General features: G+C 32.8%; 1 protein-coding gene across 1 annotated transcript; it reads left to right on the top strand.

Annotated features, from left to right (window-relative positions):
• Positions 1–500: 500 nt before the first annotated feature.
• On the top strand, positions 501–5,883 carry LOC134684605 (alpha-1,3-mannosyl-glycoprotein 4-beta-N-acetylglucosaminyltransferase C-like). The gene is made up of 5 exons (XM_063543904.1): positions 501–510; positions 1,546–1,632; positions 3,337–3,386; positions 4,030–4,303; positions 4,718–5,883. The coding sequence occupies exons 1-5, from the start codon at positions 501–503 to the stop codon at positions 5,881–5,883; spliced, it is 1,587 nt and encodes a 528-aa protein (XP_063399974.1).
• The last annotated feature ends 14,512 nt before the right edge of the window (positions 5,884–20,395 follow it).

Raw genomic sequence — 20,395 nt, forward strand, 5'->3', positions numbered from 1 at the left:
ATGCATATTTAGGACGACAACAAATAAATGATAGATCCAAGTGGGAGGTTTTGCAGAGTGGGTTGACAGAGATGAAATGCGGAAAAATTTCAACTGCCCCTGTAAAAGTGGATTAGTTGGACATTAAAAACCTTTACTGCCATTGATGAACACGTTCTTTTAAACAAATCTTTTGTTGTAAAATGTTTTATTTAATTCTATATACGTGTGTACTGTATAATGAATAAGTTCATTACAATTTGCAGTTTTATTCATCTAAAGTTTTAAAATTATTAACATGAAAGCATTTTCTATTGAATCAGACCAATCTATTCTAATTATTAAACTATAGCAATCTTGAATTCTATACAGCAAAAAATGCGAAACAGTTTCACACGAACATATATAGAGACGCTAGTACAATTTTGAAATTAATAAAAAAAAAAACGACTCAAAGATATGATGCCTATAACAAAACTAGTAATTAGCAATATAAACTGGCACAACTCTAAAATTTCAAAATGACGTCAGGTAAGATGTTACAACAACTGCTTGTAAATGCTTTAATCCCAATAAATAGCACTGATCGATCTAAGCTGGTAAAATATGCCAAACAGAGGCTGCGTATTAATCGTCCCAAATAGATAGCAGTTTGATAATGATAAGAAAAAATAACTTAAGAATAAATTGTTTCTAAGGTTAAAAAAGTAAACGTGAATGCGGACCGTACTAGTATGTATCCCTACCAAATGGAAGGAACTTTGGTATTTAAACTAGTGAAAATTTAAAAAAATCAAAAAAAAAATCCTTTAAACTGTATAACATTGTAAGAGTCAAGTAAGGAAGACGGAATAACTGTAAGCAAGTGATGTCAGGAAAATGAGTGATAGTAAGAAAATTGAGTGACTCATTCTATGTTTTTTTGTTTATTTATGCCCTCTCGGGAAACTGTCCTTAGCTTTCTTATCCAAAACCTTTCCCAAACAAGTTTTTCGGTCCTTGACTCACCTTCGTTGTGATTGTAATTAAGGTCTATGAGATCAGCTAGGGCGTATACCGGGTCTAGTGATTTACCACGTTTATTGTATAAAATATATGACATCACCGGCAAGGACCATAGTTAATTTAATTTGATCTGTGAATATGGTGTACTGCTGTCATATTTCGATATTGGAGATCTAGAGCTTCTTAAAAACACCATAGACTCATCGGAATGGCCCGATACCCCGAGATCACTGCACACCGCAGCAACGAAAACTAGCTTGTAACTCGCAAGCAAACGGTGCAACTAAAAAGGTTCGCGCACAACCGAAACGTACAAATGCAGAAAAGCTATGGTACCTTGTGGAAGTAAATGTCAGTCTTACTAGAATTACTAAAATTACTAGTCCGGCCCGTTAATAACCGAACGAGTATAATTCTCATATGGTCCGACCATACGCGTATGGTCCAAATACTCCTTTGGTCCTGAACATATACATTGTACGTGCGGTAGTCTTTTTTTCGCAGATATATGACAATAATGGTATGAGAAATTTTTGATTAACAGAACAATTTCTTTTACAGGAAGAATGAAAAATACACGACTTAAATGTTGGAAAAAATTACTCTGTATATTTGTCATCGTGTGGATATTCAATTTTCTTATCACAGGTGGGTAGGTAATGAAAGTGAGGGTTTTTTTTATGCGGGTATAAGTAAATTTGACCAATTGTATTCTATGAGTGATTGTTCGAAGAATGTTGGGTTTTTTTCTCTGCGAACAAAATAATGTTTCGCTTTACATTGTTATAGCTCAATTAATCTTTATTCTAAATATGTTGCAAGGCCAAGACAACAAACAAAAGGATCTATTTCGCCATATCATATCAATATCATTAAAAGAAGATGTTTGGGTATGCTTAACTATGATGTGACAAAATCCCAGCACAAATAAACAAGAGGATAATACATGTATATACAAATATTTACAGCTAATTTCCTAATACTCGTAGAGTAAAACTTTGGTAGGCTTGCTTTCTTTGTTTGCATAAATGTCAATTCTAGCTACACATGTATGCTATTAAGAGCAATTCTCTGTAACCACCAAAGAAATTATAATAGGGTCTGACACACATGGTCTCAGATTTTGATGAAACTTTAACATAAAAGCCAGTACCTTACCTAAAGGTAATAACAGGCAAAACAAAATTCCAAAATATCCCGGTTGCCATGGAAACCACATGGGTTGATTTTAGCAATAAAAGGTCATATTTTAACTCTTGAAAAGGTGAAAAAAAAACGACATTTTGCACTGTTTAGTACTTTTTTCATGTATAACACTTTTTTTCTTAATAACATTATATAAATGACCTCTAAGCTCTTTAAAATTAACATTGATATCTTCAAACACTATAATGTATTACATATATATATCTTTTGACATCCGACTCGGACTTCTCTTGAACTGAATTTTAATGTGCGTATTGTTATGCGTTTACCGTTTTCTGCATTGGCTAGAGGTATAAGGGGAGGATTGTTATATTTGTACTAGTATACATATTTTTAGGGGCTAGCTGAAGGACACCTTCGGATGTGGGAATTCTCGCTACATTGAAGACCCATTGGTGGTCTTCGGCTGTTGTCTGCTGGTCGGGTTGTTGTCGCTTTGACACATTCACCATTTGCTTTCTCAATTTTATTTTATACTATGCCATATAGCACCGTCCCTTGTTGTCTCCTGCAGTTCAGCTAGATATATTCAGCCTACTCACAGTATTCTTCTTTGTTACTTTCTAGAGGTGCGACTGAGACGAAGGTATTATGTATACTCCTATATATACAGAATAATACATGAAAACTGTTGTTTCTTATTTGTGCTTGTAACTATGTATACTGTATTGTTAATTGTAAAATAATAATATTATAATGAAATTATATTATGCTCCTTGTGAGCAAATGTTTTGGAAATAAAGCATCTTCTTCTTCTATATAGGCATATTTTAACCTGTGTATATTATATTTGAATTTGATTGGACGGTTATCCCAATTACAATTGTACAATATACAAACAAAGCAAGCAAGCTAACCAAAGTCTTGCTTTACATGCAATAGCAAATTAGCTGTAAAAATACATTTGGACTAGGCCAATGAACTTTTTACAGTGTTATATTTATTCATGATCATGTATGAAAATTGACTGAATAAATCTGTCGAAATCTACATATATAACTTCAGAAAAAGCTTTCAGCCTTTCTAGAAAATATTTTTTATTATTATTGATTTTCATGTACACTATATGAAGATAAAACAATCTGAGGGTTGGCGTTTGATACAGTAAAAATACATTATTTCTACAATCATTTTGATTTATTTTAGTTGATGTACACATGTCACAACCATTGAAACACTTACTACAAATACATGAGGTAAGATGGCATCCAAACTTTCAATATGTGTTTAGCATTTAAATCTAATTTTATTTCATGCATTCACGAATTTTGAATATTTAAAAAGAAAGAGGACAACATTTACCGCGTATAGTTTTTTTTCTTCGTGTAATTGGTTTATGATGAACACTATAAGCAGCTCATCAACAGTAAATCATTCTGAACATACATGAAATATTGCCACTGGACGTTGAGCTCCCAACAATCAATCATTAACGTTTAAAGATGTGTTCATCCCAAACAGAGTTTCAGGTTCACCATTCTTTTCCGTTGTTTGTTTCGATTTCAGTTGACCTATGAACCTTTGAACCGAATTCAATGCTTTCCAAATTTTGATTTGTTTCTTATTAAATCGAAAATGCCACTTTATATTGTTTCAGTGCAATTACTGTTAACGTTTAAACCCATGAATGTGTTGTTACTGATGCAAAAAAAAGGAGCTTAAGTTCGATACTGACGATTTATACTTGTGTCATTCATATATAGCTATCATGTATCAAATTCGTTTGATGATTGGAAAATTTGTGCATTAACGGATAAAATCTTGAAGTTTTTTTTATCTATATCTGAACGCAGTCGATCACATCTCGTTATATTTTATATCACGTTTATTTTTCTGTAGGCACAGTTTGCAGTAAATGAAACAAAATTTCTAAAGAACATTGTTCCATACGTAACGTTGACTAGAGAAGAAAGGAAACCAGAGCCAGGCAAAACAATCCATAACAGTATTGAAAACGATAATGCTTATGCTTCGTTCTTCAATAGTTGGCAAAAACAAGAAAACAACACTTTGGCGTTACCTTCCCCGCTTTCTGCATTTCAGCAATACTACAACAAATATGGTAATATAGATGATAGTGTTATTCTTTATGGACACAGAAGAAATTCATCAGGTAAACTAACAATTGAATAAGTATTTTGTCATACGTAGCTTATTTTTTTAACAACTGTACATGTATATATATGCTCGTTATATAGCTGCACATCCACACCCTGTCGGAAAGGAAATTTTAAATTCGATATTTAACTAAGAGGAAAACAAAGTTGCCTGCCGCACAAATCACTATCGACAACTCCTCATGGGTCCTTAGTAACAAATTCTGCTGATATGCCAAAAATACAGTATGTGTGTCAACATCATCAGTTCAGATGTATGGCTCTTTTTTAAAAATCGCAGTCGTCCTACTTACAAGTTAGTAGAACCTGATTTGTTGTTCTGTTTTTCTCGTCATGAACACTAGTATTTTTATCTGTAACAGCTCTTTTAATTACATGTAACTTAATTTGACCGATTGTATTTTTAATAGGTTATTTGACATTGGCAATACCCACGGTGAAAAGACCTTTTAACAACTACTTCTACCTTAACTTCACATTAAACTCATTGGTATCAAATATCGAGAACAAAATAGCCAGTGAGGTGGCCATTGTGATATTTATGGCAGATTTTGATATGGCATGGAATAAACGCACAGCAAGATTACTATATATAGACTTCAGATCTCATTTTGACAGCGGACTCATCCACATTATAAGTGCTCCGTCAAAAATTTACCCTGACCTTGCAATACTTAACAAAACAAAGGCAGACCCTGTTGCAAGAGTAAAATGGAGATCAAAACAAAATATTGATTTTGCATTTTTAATGCTTTATAGCCAAAGTATCAACAAGTATTTTATTCAGCTTGAAGATGACATTCTTGTAGCACCAGGATTCCTAAATGATATTAAAAGTTTTGTTCTCAGACAAAATGAAAGTTGGATATGCTTAGAATTTTCAAGTCTTGGATTCATAGGCAAAATGTTTCATTCCAGGGATCTTTTCTCTATATCATCTGTCTTGCTGTCGAATTTTACTTCATTTCCATGTGATATTCTTCTAGGATATATTCGGAGATATATGGGTCAACCGTCACCGATACACTCAACAGTCAGTTTATTCCAACACATTGGAAGGATTTCATCTTTAGAAAATAAAATGATGCCATCAGTTGATATAAAATTTAAAGGATTTGGCTCTAAAGTTCCGCTAATTATGATTTTACCTAAAGGAGAAAAACCGCCAGCGAAATTTAAGACCGACATGGAAATCGTACCAGGATACCCTCCGGAAAATATTTATACAAATAATTCATATTTTTGGGCGAAAGGAATAAAGAAAAGGCAACATTTTAAAATAATATTTGAAAAACCATTAAATATATCAAGACTTATTATATCTACAGGAAATATTATAGATAAGACCGATAAATTAGAATTTGGAATTTTAAAAATTGGTGCTAATGAAAAAGAAAGATTTTATTGTTCCGATTTGAGAAAAGTCGTCAACTTTGCCGGTGGTGACGTAGACTCGTTAATTCAGGGAATAGTTCTTCCAAGCAACATTAATTGTTTACACATTGAGGTGAAGAGAACACAATTCAAATGGCTTATAATCCGTGATCTACAAGTATTTACAGATAGAAAACATTAAAAAAGCGGGTGTTGTATTTGCTTGCAGCTAGTATTTTTTGTAATATTTTCGCAAAACACATTTATCAATTAATGATCCCTGTTTTAATTAGAAAGGTCTTTTGTAGATGTCCATCAAGTTAATTGTGGTCAAATTTCGCCGGCAAACCAAAAAGGAATCAAAATGTATTGCACAATGAGTGGAAACAGAAGATTCCAAAGTTACTGGTCGCAAATATAAAACAAAGTAGATGTGGTGTGATTGCCAATGAGACAACTCTTCATAAGAGACAACATGATACAAAATTGAACAACTATAGGTCACCGTATGACATTGAACACCCAAAACTCATACATCTTAGCTAGTCAACTATAAAAACATGGACATGTCAAATGTAAAACAATTCAAACGAGAAAACTACCGAACTTATGTATGTACAAACAAAAACCGAAAAACAAATATGTAACACAGCAAAAACGAAACTGGTGAATTACGGGCTCCTGACTTGACAGGACATCCTTACAGCATGTGTCGGGTTAAAAATGTTAGCTGGATCCCAACACTATACATAACCTGGATCAGTACTGTAGCAGTACAAAATAAGAACGCACTACAATAATCAGTAGAAAAAAGCATAACTCATTAGATTGATACAAATAGAAATACAACAAAAACATAGAGTGGATGTAGCCGTGTACTTGTACATCCCAACAACAAAAGGCACTAAGTACAAATCTGAGAGTACTCGAAATTACCGACAGCTAGTTTAAAGCCACTTACAACTAATAAAATAAACTGTTACCACAGAGATATTTGTCTCGTTTTTTTTTGTAATTTCAAAAATGCAAATTTTGAAATAAAAATAGCAACACTTTTACATGCAAGTTTTGTAAACATTCAAAGTCAATGAACCCTATGAAGGTACATAGCTATGCAATCTCGATGGGAATGAGATGTGCCAATGCTGATACAACTACATACCAAATACTATTGACTTATCATAAGTAGTTCCCTTTGAACAAACCTAAACACAAACTAATACGTGTTAACTTAGCAAAATTTCAAAGTCAATAGACCATGACTGAGGAATCGGGTCCATGGAAAATGCCAATACTTATACAACTGCATAGCAGTTATCATCAAATTATCACTAGTTGTTCCCTATAAACGGACCAGATCACAAACTAATACATGAAAACATCGCAAAAGATTTCGAAGTCAATAGACCATCACTGAGGGGTAGGGCCAAATAATCTTCATGGAAATGAGATCTGCCAATGCTTATACAACTTCATACCTAATATCTTTGACTTACCACTAGTGGTTCACCATAAACTTGACCTAATCACAAATAAAACATTGTTGTATGGCGTATCATAAGGGTCAAAAGTATATTTTGTTGCAAAAGCTATATCTTCAATTGCAAATGCTATATTAAGTACTGCAAATGCTATATAATTAGTGCAAATGCTATAATAAATACTGCAAATGCTGTAATTATTATAGCAAAAGGTATTTTACCTGTATTTGTAGCAAATGCTGTATACTTACGTATCAAAAGGCTCAAAAGTATATAATGGTGCATTTGCCATCACAAATGTAGCATTTGGACTTATAAGTATAGCATTTGCACTAATAGTTATAGCACTTGCCATCACAAATGTAGCATTTGGACTTATAAGTATAGCATTTGCACTAATAGTTTTAGCATTTGCCATCATAGATGTAGCATTTGGACTAATAAGTATAGCATTTGCACTAATAAAAATACCATTTGCACTAATATTCAGTTACCATTTGCAGTTATAAATATAGCATTTGCAATAGTTCAAATTATTTAAATTTTCAAGAATTATGGAAACGCCTTGTTTTTTCTTTTTACTTGAGACTCCACCTATTTCTAAATTTACCTCAGCCTCTTTTAATTACATGTTTGACATGGCAGAATAAGAACTCTTCTGACATTATTCCTGAAAAATTGGTAAACTTCTACAACATGTGCAGCGTTTTTTCGTTAATGGCGTATACAAATACTTTGCACGGATTTCTGAGCGTATTTCAAAACATTGTTAATGACAAAGAACGTGCTTTAGACAATGACGATGCTTCCTTTAATTTTCTGGATGATGCATTGAACTGGGTGAATGCATTGTAAAAAAAATTCAAAACATCTTTTTGGGCAAGTAAAATACATACAAACTACTCATTGAAGTATAATTACTTCGAAAAGGAGTTATAACAGCTTGAATTTTAAAATTAAAAGGTCTATAGTAGAGGGTTAAGTATGTTTTTATTTTTTAAATTTAACGTCCATAGAAGGGGGTTCAATGTAAAATACAGGGGTCGCCCCGATATTCCGACACCTCATTAGTCCGACACTTCAATAGTCCGACAAAGTTTTATAACTATACAGTAATAGAAAATCTTCTTTATGAGGGTATGGATGGTGTTAACGGAACAGAGAATAATGGGTGAACAGATACAGAATAGAGAAAAAAAAGGACAAAGAAATAAAGAAAAGCATTTAATAAGATTCTAAAATATAAATAAAAATGTACATACATATTAAAGTATACAGAAATGTATGACCCCCCTTCAAATCCAGACCCTCCTTCGTAGAATCGTTGTTGACATGTATTTAAACTACTCTTTTTTATATTAGTATACCACAACAGATACATGTAATACCATACCATCTATCTGGTATTACTATGAAAGATATACCATGACTCGAGAACCTTGCAAGTTTTGATAAACATATACAAAATGTGATCTATATGGGAACATGATGAACTAAGAAGGATATGTCATCAGATGTGGAGATGTCACTCGTCATAAAGAATAGTGTTTACATGATAAGGGCTCGGATACAGTAATAACTGTAAAAAGTGTCATTTTACCGTTAAGCGGGACTATTGTATCGAAACATTGATATTTACATTCATCTATTATACTATACACGAAACAAAGATCAAAAACTTTAAAACAAGCAGAGAGCTATCGAATTGTTAATTAATAATACGCTCAAAATAGGCAAGTTTATTAATAAGTTTAAACTGTGACATCGATAGTAAAATTATCAGTCGGTGACAATTTTTCTATACAAACAAGTGTGGACACAGATCAGTGTGAATAGTACGTGGTCAGGTAAATCAAGCCTGTCATGAAGGAGACACTACTTTTAATCAGTGCTGACCGATCATATATTTTATTTAGCTAGACATTGCTTTCAATATTAAATCTACATATTTGGAAGAGATATATAGCTGCGTTTTTTCATGTTAGTTATTCGACAAAACTCTACAAATAGATATAGGAAAATGTGGTATGAGTGCCAATGAAACAACTCTCCATACAACTAAAAATGTATAACAGTTATAGCTCAAGGGATGACCTTCAACACAGAGCCTTGGCTCACACCGAACAGCAAGCTATAAAGGGTCCCCAAAATTACTGGTGTAATACCAACGGTCTAATCTATATAAAACCAGAAACGAGAAACAATTATGAACCACATAAACAGACGACAACCATTGATCCACAAAGTGTGTTCGCTACTCCGCATCTCAATTATTCTAAATCATGTATTAAACGTTGTTTCAGTAAATATATCCCACGTTTTTCACTAATACATATCTACCAACCAACCTTGATAAATTGAATTATCTTTTCTTAGTCATTCAATGGACAAGATCAAGTGATTTTAATATATATTTACAATGCAAGTGTATATGGAAATATGATCATTAATTTTGGTCTTCTTCCGAGTGGCAGTAAACCCTAACCAAAGTTGGACATCCGTTTGGTTGTGCGGGATGCAACAACAAATGTCATGCAGAGTGATGTATATAGAGAGTAACACGCTCTCTGCATGTTTAGAACCATTGCAACAACCTCTTGAGGGGCTGTCGGTGTTTTTTTTCTGAGTATATTGTAGTTGATACATATACTTATTGCAACTGCTCAGTTATCCTTGTTCTTTTTTCGTTGTTTGTGTGTCCACTGTCCTTCTGTGGTGTTCTAGTTCGCTGTTTTTTTTTATCTTGATCTTTGGTTTCCACCTTTCGTTTCAAGGGATTGATTCATCACTATTAACTACACAAATAAAAATATTCGAGTTGGATAACTCTATGTACCCGCCTTCTTTGGTTGTAACATTTTCTACCCCTTGTACACGTATCACTCATCTGAGTTTTATCTAATTTTGTAGCAAACATTAGCGACTAATGTAGCGTCAGCGAAAAATGATAAAATCAGGAGACACATTCAAACCCAGGACCTTAAAAAATTAGATGTGGACGAAATATGTGCTCCAAAAAGATGAGCGATTCCAGATTCTGTCAATTTATTAAGACACCCAACCCGATTTGATGAATATCGTGGTGACCAATCAGACATAGATGACGACACTCAATATAGGGGTTCCGATTTTATATCGCGAGCTTATTTTAAAATTCCCCAAAATATGCTACTTTTATACTGGTTGGGGGAGGGGCAAGGCTGATAAAATATAATGAAACAAGTTACAAAATACAAGTATGACAGACATGAACCAACGACAACCACTTAACTACCAGCTATACTGACTTGGGACAGGCGCTTTAAGAATGTGGTGGGGTAAGTTATTTGAAGGCACCAACCCTACCCAAACCTGGGAAAATGGTGTAACAGCACAACATCCTGAAAACAAACTATATGAAGAATGTGTCCATATTACACGGATGCCGAAATCACACTATCACTTTCAACTTAATAAAAAAAACTACCTTCACCAAAAACTTCAACATGAAGCGGGACAGACGGACAGACAGACAGAGGTAAAACAGTATACCCACACAGAGGGTATAAATTGGGTCAACATTAAGATCAATCTAATTAAATTGCATTAAGATATTAGAATACTAGTATAATATAGTCATTATTATATCACCATAAGCCTCAGTCAGAGTCGGAGCCAAAACAAAATAGAAATATCAACTAACATATTCGTGTATCAAATACGGTGACGAAATGTCATCATTTCTTAATTGCGATAATGGAGTTCGGCAAGGAGAAAACCTTTCACCTTGCAGTGTATTTATAAAAAAGAAGATGTGGTATGATTGCCAATGAGACAAGTGTCCACAAGAGACCAAAATGCTACAGACATTTTACAACTGTAGGTCACCGCGCGGCCGTCAATGATCTTGAAGACTTATTTTTAGAGAACGATGTTCCCCATTTGCAATGTCATAAGCCAATAGTCTATGATCTATCAAAGTTCTGTTAGCATTTGAAATTTTTTGTCTAAATGTTGTACCATACAATGTTCAGATTGAACGAATCCGAATTGCATAAGTTTAAATGGATTGAACATGTTTAATCCATAGTTGAAAATACTGGATTTAGCTTCATATGAAACACTAAATCATTTTTGTAAGGTTTTGACGGTCGTTGTTCTTATTACTTTAAAAAAACCCATAATGTTTAACTGAAAACTATCCCCTTTTTTATCTCACCTGGCCCAAAGGGCCAAGTTAGCTTTTCTCATCACTTGGTGTCCCTCGTCCGTCGTTAACTTTTACAAAAATCTTCTCCTCTGAAACTACAGGGCCAAATTTAACCAAACTTGGCCACAATCATCATTGGGGTATCTAGTTTCAAAATGTGTCCGGTGACCCGGCCGACCACCAAAGGTGGCCGCCATGGCTAAAAATAGAACATAGGGGGTAAATGCAGTTTTTGGCTTATAACTCAAAAACCAAAGCATTTAGAGCAAATCTGACACGTGGTAAAATTGTTAATCAGGTGAAGATCTATCTGCCCTGACATTTTCAGATGAATCGGTCAACCCGTTGTTGGGGTGCTGCCCCTAAATTGGTAATTTTAAGGAAATTTTGCTGTTTTTTGTTATTATCTTGAATACTATTAAAGATAGAGATAAACTGTACACAGCAATACTGTTCAGCAAAGTAATATCTACAAATAAGTTAACTTGACCGAAATGGTCAGTTGACCCCTTTAAGAGTTATTGCCCTTCATAGTCAAATTTAAACAATTTTTCGTAAATCTTAGTTATCTTTTACAAAAATCTTCTCCTCCAAAACAACCGGGCCAAATTAATCAAAACTTAGCCACAATCATCTTTGGGATATCTAGTTTGAAAAATGTGTCCGGTGACCCGGACATTCAACCAAGATGTTCGCCACAGCTAAAAATAGAACATAGGGGTAAAATGCAGTTTTTGGCTTATAACTCGAAGACCAAAGCATTTAGAACAAATCTGACTGAGGACTAATTGTTTATCACGACAAGATCTATCTGCACTGAAATTTACAGATTGATCGGACAACCTGTTGCTGCGTTGCTGCCACTGAATTGGTAATTTTAAGGAAATTTTGCAGTTTTTGGTTATTATCTTGAATATTACTTTAGATAGAGATAAGCTGTTAACAGCAATAATGTACAGCAAAGTAAGACATAAACATAGGTGAACATGACCAAAATAGTCAATTGACCCTTTAAGGAGTTATTGTCCTTTATAGTCAATTTTTTACAATTTTCATAAAATTTGTTAATTTTCACTATCATTTTCCACTAAAACTACTGGACCAAGTTCATTATAGATAGAGATAATTGTAAGCAGCAAGAATGTTCAGTAAAGTAAGTTGTACCAACACATCACCATAACCAAAACACAATTTTGACTTGAATCCCTCTGCATCTTTGTTTAATATTCACATAGACCAAGGTGAGCGGCACAGGCTCTTTAGAGCTTCTAGTTGTAAAGTCACATACGTGTAGTCGAAAAAATTATTTAATGATATAGATTTCCACTTTTTGGATGAAAATTGAAAATGGAGGAAAAAAGATTCAATTTGTCGATCGTTCTTCAATGAAAAGGGAATTTATTCAAATTGGAATTAGATATTCAATTTTGTTTTTTTCTTTTATCTTGATTTTTGAATTACTGCACCATATTATCTATTGACGACCAAAATAATCTCAAAGTGTTTTTTTTTTATTATCAGATGTAAATGCTGTATGTGTGTGCACCAAAACCGGTCATATGATTTTTAAAAGGCGTAAAACTTTTATATATTAATTGAAGTTGCGAAAATAAGGTCCACATTAGTCAATAATTATATAAAATGATATATCTATGGCTATATGTATCAAAATTATATGATCTATAAGATATTTATTCAGTCAGTCATTATTTATATATATATATTATCATTATTATTATCAACTTTTATAATCATATATACTGTATGTTTCTCGTCATTAAAGATTTCCTTTATATACTGTAAATAGTATTTTATTTCATATCATTTAGGGGACGACCATTTGATATTCTGGGGGGGGGGGGGGGGGGTTGGCAGGATGATTTGTTTTTGATCATTTATTTATATTTTTAAACTAAGAGGGAAGACTTTTCATTTTCTGCACTGTTGAAGCAAGATTTTTCAGTTTCATTAAATCAAGGGACATCACCAAAAGACCAATTGACGTGCATGATAAAGCAAAAAAGGAGATTCACATAGTTAAGTCTGTGTCTGCTGTTTTTTTCTTTTCTAAACTCATGATCAAGTTTATAACAAAATTACTAGATTACAAAAGGAATGCGACACTAACAGAATACAGGACAATCAATGAACAAAAGACAAATAAATAAGAAACATTGATCCCGAAAAATCAGGGTTACATCTGAGGGAAAACAGAACTTGCTTCTTGCAAGGCACTCACTGTGAACACAATTTGATATGGAGACAAGCATTTGGTTTTGAAATTTCCTACATGAGGCATTTGCCTAAATGTAGTTACGGCCCTGTTAAATTAAAAGTGAAGTCAGGTTTCCTGAGACAATATATCTCATGTTAAATGAAACCAATTTTAAGACATTTCAAGTATATTTAAATAATATTTATACTTTTATTATAAAAAAAAAATTGTGAAGTGTTTCCCGATTTTTTGGAGTACAAAATAAATTATGAAGGAATCTGGTGCCATCTCATACTTTCGATTAGACCTGCTGAGTTATTTATTTTCAGAATCACCCCCCTCCCCCGAAATATCAAATGGTCGTCCCCTTAGTATAATGTTTTATTATAAAATGTTTAAAAGTTAGTTCTCACTCAAAAAATGTCTTATCATCGCAACTAAAATCAATATTTGTCCAAAGAATATTTTGAAATACCTGCATGACTGATTTATAATATCTTGTGGTACTTATTTTATATATTATGAAATAAATACCATAAGATGTAGAAATCTTTAAAGTTTAATTGACCTGACGGGTTAAAATGCACACATAATATACACATGTTACAAGAAAAATAAATACATGCACTTGTTAAAATGATTATATCATTAAAGGGCGACTAAAAAAATCACTAAAGACTGCGATTGGGCATCTTTGTTAATACATGTATAACATAAATAAGGCCGTTAGTTTTCTCGTTTGAATTGTTTTACATTGTCTTATCGGGGCCTTTTATAGCTGACTATGCGGTATGGGCTTTGTTCATTGTTGAAGGCCGTATGGTGACCTATAATAGTTGTTACTGTTTGTGTCATTTTGGTCTTTTGTGGATAGTTGTCTCATTGGCAATCATACCACATCTTCTTTTTTATATTATCTTAAGATTGTCTTAAGATACCTTCGATGCATATGCAGTCTGATATATATCATAAGACTGTCTTAGGTCTGTCCTATAAGTTGTCCTAAGATATATTTTATGACAAATCTTAGGACACTTTTGATGTCACAGCCCAGGTCCCATTTATCAGTCCTAGTTTAACTGTATATTATGTTTCAAAAATAAATGTGTTTATTAGTTTTATTACTGAAATATTTGTCCTTCATCAATAACTAGATTCCAAATTTATTGAATCGAGAAAAAGGTTTAAAAGTCCCCCCCCCCCCCCAACCAACCAACCAACCAACCAACCAACCAACCCGGTAAAAAGGAAGAACATAAATACATAAATGGTCGGTGTCTGATATTAACAAAGAGTTAAAAAAAAAGTTCATGAATCTCTTGATCTTTGGCTAGTTTCGGGTATCATTCTGCAATTATTGACACTGCATAGATGACTGACTAACACACCTGCATTATAGAATTTTATAATTGGCATGAATGTATAATAAAACTAATTCATTGTAATATTTATTATTCATTCATGCCATATTTCATCATTTCATAAATATGATTATATATTCAAATTTATTCTAATAAGATATAATCATTTAGCAAAAAGTAGGAGGACCTATTGAAGATTAACCCATTTATTCTGAATGCATTTGCAAAATGAAATTGCGAATGGTGAAGATGCTACAATTTGTTGCTTTTGCAGTAATTTACTTTTGACCCTATTGATACGCGAGATAATAGCAAATGCTACATTTAAAACAAAAATGGCATTTGCAGTTTTAATTTTTGCATTTGGACTTACAATTGTCGCATTTGCATTTACAATTGTCGCATTTGCTGTTACAATTTGTCGCATTTGCAGTTACAATAACCGCATTTGCAGTATAATTTATAGCATTTGCTATATCTATTATAGCATTTGCAGTATTTAATATAGCATTTGCAACAAAATATACTTTTGACCCTAATGATACGCCATATTGTTGACACCCCCGTCGCCAACGCCGCAAACGGCATACACATTTCTCGCTGTTTGACTCCGTCAAGCGAGCCTAACAAAAATCATGCACCTGAGACAGAATTATCAATCAGTATACATCCAACATCGAATGGATTTGGTGTAAAGACGTCATAAACAGTCAGAGAAAAACGTTACATTGTGCAATGCCAAGATACACGTATCGACACATACATTTTTAATGCATTTAAAATCAAAGACAATACTACATGAAAATTCTCTGTCTGTTTTTTTGTTTACTATGAGTATTTACACCGATGAACTGTAAAGTTCAAGGTAATAAATAATTTGAATTTGAAGATCCATGAATTTACATATGTTACACAGTAATATAACAATAATATTTAGTTTGGTTTTTAATTTTCTAATAAAAAAATCAACATTAATACCAATTAAAAAAATATTCAAAGATTTAATTGCATGTACAGTGTTGAATTGGTAACCATTTAGAATAAATTTATTTTAAGGATCGATAGGTTGACCATGTCTTAGTGTTTCTTTGTTCATGTCTTATAAAAAAGAAGATGTAGTATGATTGCCAATGAGACAACTATCCACACAAGACCAAAATGACACAAACATTAACAACTATAGGTCACTATAGGTCACGGTACGGCCTTCAACAATGAGCAAAGCCCATACCGCATAGTCAGCTATGAAAGACCCCGATAAGACAATGTAAAACAATTCAAACGAGAAAACTAACGGCCTTATTTATGTAAGAAAAAATGAACAAAAAACGAATATGTAACACATAAACAAACGACAACCACTGAATTACAGGCTCCGGACTTGGGACAGGCACATACATAAATAATGTGGCGAGGTTAAACATGTTAGCGGGATCCTAACCCTCCCCCTAACCTGGGACAGTGGTATAACAGTACAACATAAGAACGCACTATAAAAAGCAGTTGAAAAAGGCTTAACTCATCAGATAGACAAACAATACAAGTGGACGTGGCCGGGTATTTATACATCCCGACACAAAAAGACACAATGAACAGATCTGAGAGTACTCGCAGTTATCTGACAGCTAGTTCAAAGCCACTAACAACTAAAAAAAAATATGCCTCTAAGACTAAACAAGACATGTTTGTTTCTTTATTCATGTCTTGTTTTTTTTTGTTCATGTCATGTTGGTTTCTTTGTCCATGTCTAAGTGTTTCTTTTTTCATGTCTTGTTGGTTTCTTTGTTCATGTCTTGGTGTTTCTTCGTTCATGTCTTGTTGGTTTCTTTGTTCATGTCTTGTTGGTTTCTTTGTTCATATCTTAGTGTTTCTTTGTTCATGTCTTGGTGTTTCCTTGTTCTTGTCATGTTGGTTTCTTTGTTCATGTCTTGTTTTTTGTTCATGTCTTAGTATTTCTTTGTTCATAACATTGTTAGTTTCTTTGTTCATGTCATGTTGGTTTCCTTGTTCATGTCTGAGTGTTTCCTTGTTCTTGTCATGTTGGTTTCTTTGTTCATGAATTGTTTTTTTGTTAATGTCTAAGTGTTTCTTTGTTCATGTCTTAGTGTTTCTTTGTTCTAGTCTTAGTGTTTCTTTGTTCATGTCTTGGTGTTTCTTTGTTCATGTCTTGGTGTTTCTTTGTTCATGTCTTGGTGTTTCTTTGTTCATGTCTTAGTGTTTCTTTGTTCAAGTCTTAGTGTTTCTTAGTTCATGTCTTAGTATTTCTTTGTGCTTGTCTTAATGTTTCTTTGTTCATGTCTTAGTGTTTTTTTTTGTGCATGTCTTAGTTTTTCTTGTTTGTCTTAGTGTTTCTTTGTGCTTGTCTTAGTGTTTCTTTGTTCTAGTCTTAGTGTTTCTTTGTTCTAGTCTTAGTGTTTCTTTGTTCTAGTCTTAGTGTTTCTTTGTTCATGTCTTAGTTTTTCTTGTTTGTCTTAGTGTTTCTTTGTTCTAGTCTTAGTGTTTCTTTGTTCATGTCTTAGTGTTTCTTTGTTCAAGTCTTAGTGTTTCTTAGTTCATGTCTTAGTATTTCTTTGTGCTTGTCTTAATGTTTCTTTGTTCATGTCTTAGTGTTTTTTTTTGTGCATGTCTTAGTTTTTCTTGTTTGTCTTAGTGTTTCTTTGTGCTTGTCTTAGTGTTTCTTTGTTCTAGTCTTAGTGTTTCTTTGTTCATGTCTTAGTTTTTCTTGTTTGTCTTAGTGTTTCTTTGTTATGTCTTCGTGGGATTTTTTGTGCATGTCTTAGTTTTTCTTGTTTGTCTTAGTGTTTCTTTGAGCTTGTCTTAGTGTTTCTTTGTTCATATCTAAGTGTTCTTTGTTCGTGTCTTGTTAGTTGCTTTGTTCGTGTCTTGTTATCTTATCAACTAATTGAGATATCTTAATAACAAAATGAGATATCTTATATATTAATTGAGATATCTGATTTATTAAATAAGATATCTTATATATTAAATAAGATATCTTATTAAAATGTTTATAAAGATATCTTATTAAAATGTTTATAAAGATATCTTATTAAATATATAAGATATCTTATTTAAAATATAAGATATCTCTATTAATTTATAAGATATCGTATTAACTATATAAGATATCTTTTATATAGTTAATAATAAAGATATCTTTTTTACTTTATAAGATACCTCCATATGATAATAAGATATCTCTATTAGTTTATAAGATATCTCTATTAATTAATAAGATATCTCTATTAGTTTATAAGATATCTCTATTAATTAATAAGATATCTCTATTAGTTTATAAGATATCTCTATTAATTAATAAGATATCTTATAAAGTATGTATTTAAAAGATGTCTTTATAAAGAAGTAATTTATCTTATATACTTTATAAGATATCTTATTAATTAATAGAGATATCTTATAAACTTATAGAGATATTTTATAAACTAATAGAGATATCTTATAAATTTTTAGATTTATCTTATTAATTTATAGAGATATCTACGGAAGCCTGGAGCTGCCTTGTGTAATTGTTTATAACTAAACCATATTTGATAATCATTGCGATAATGTTTTGTATATTGCAAAATGACGTCTTATTTATCGCAATAATTCGCTGTATCTAACACCAAGGCACTTTATTTAGCGCAATGATTTGTTAAATTTAACACTAAGAAGACTTAATTATCGCAATATTTGCTATATATATACAACAAGTCGCCTTATTTATGGCAATATTTCGTTATATCTAACAACAAGACGTCTTTGTTATTGCGATGATTTTATTGTGTAAAAACGGTACCACTTAATTAACGCGATTTACGATTTTTTTCGCTTTAAATTTCGGAAGTTAAAGCTAAGTCATCATAATTATGGCGATAGCACATTTCAATTTACATATGTAGCGTGAGCAGCCATTCAACGGCCATTTTCGTTATGATCAACACCCGATCAACCAGACCATTTTAATAATTTCTTCATTTGACTAGAGAAGACTAAGTGGACCTACATACAAAGGAAGTTACCCTCATTCTGAACAATGCTTTTGGTAAGTAAATATTTCATGGTATCAACATAATAGCTACTGTTTGTTCTTTTTATACCACCAACTTGAAACGTGGGGGTATATAGAAATCGTTGCCCCCACCCGTCTTTCCGTCCGTTATGGTAGCCATGCAGGAGGTACCTTTTATCTGCGAGACTCATCCTTGTCCATTGAACAAAACTTAATAAAAATTTCACAAATTCTTTATAATATAATGCCTCTGTGCACCTTTTATTTCATATATTGATTGAAATTTATATTTTTTGGGTTTGCCATAGCAAAACAAGGACTTTTCCATCCCTTGCCAAAGGGTATTCATTTCTTATTCGCAACTGCAAGATCAACCTTAACCACTGAACAAAACTGACGGACAGACGACAAGTATATACCATAATACATTTGTAGGTCCGTCAAAGTTTCAACAGGCGTATAAAAAACAGTTCAACTACTTTTACAAGCCGAAAAGGAAAATAGAAACGTGACGCCAGTAAACAAGACTTATTTTAATCTGAACATGCAAATTGAATATTATGTTATGTATTTTACATTAGACACATTCACAGAACAACACCATCTATTATGAGAGTCCCAGAAACTATAATAGTTGACAGTTTTCCTACTAATTCCACGTGTTTCCGAGTCATAGTAAACTCGAAATAGCCTACAATGCATTGCAGTTCATTGAGTCGATTGGTCAGTATTTTAAGGCCACAACAGCCTTCCGTTTTTGGAAGTTACTACATTTTTACTATGCAATATATTCTCACGTCAGAAAATCTAGAGTTCCCGACCTGTTTATAACAGGCATATATGGTTAACCATATCAAATCATATACAATTTTAATTGTGTCATCAAATAATCATTTTGAGTAGTGCTTTCTGATCCCAAGGGAAAAAGGGTAAATAAATTGTGTGGTTCCGATTCAGCCTGAAAAGAAGAAAGGAAAATAATCAACTTTAGTTTTTGTCGAGCCTGCAACTTTTGTTGCAGAAAGCTCGACATAGGGATAGTGATCCGGCGGCGGTGTTAGCTCACTTCTTCAAAGGTTTATATTTTAGAAGGTTAAAGACCTGGATGCTTCATACTTTTTATATAGATGCCTCATGTTATGAAGTTTCCGTCAGTCACATGTCCAATGTCCTTGACCTCATTTTCATGGTTCAGTGAACACTTGAAAAAAAAGTTCAGAATTTTTGTAATGTTGAATTCTCTCTTATTATAAGTAATAGGATAACTATATTTGGTATGTGCGTACCTTGCAAGGTCCTCATGCCCGTCAGACAGTTTTCACTTGACCTCGACCTCATTTCATGGATCAGTAAACACAGTTAAGTTTTGGTGGTCAAGTCCATATATCAGATACTATAAGCAATAGGGCTAGTATAGTTGGTGTATAGAAGGACTGTAAGGTGTGCATGTCCAACT

The sequence above is a fragment of the Mytilus trossulus genome, chromosome 9 (assembly GCF_036588685.1).
Source record: "Mytilus trossulus isolate FHL-02 chromosome 9, PNRI_Mtr1.1.1.hap1, whole genome shotgun sequence".
NCBI classification, from domain to species: domain Eukaryota; kingdom Metazoa; phylum Mollusca; class Bivalvia; order Mytilida; family Mytilidae; genus Mytilus; species Mytilus trossulus.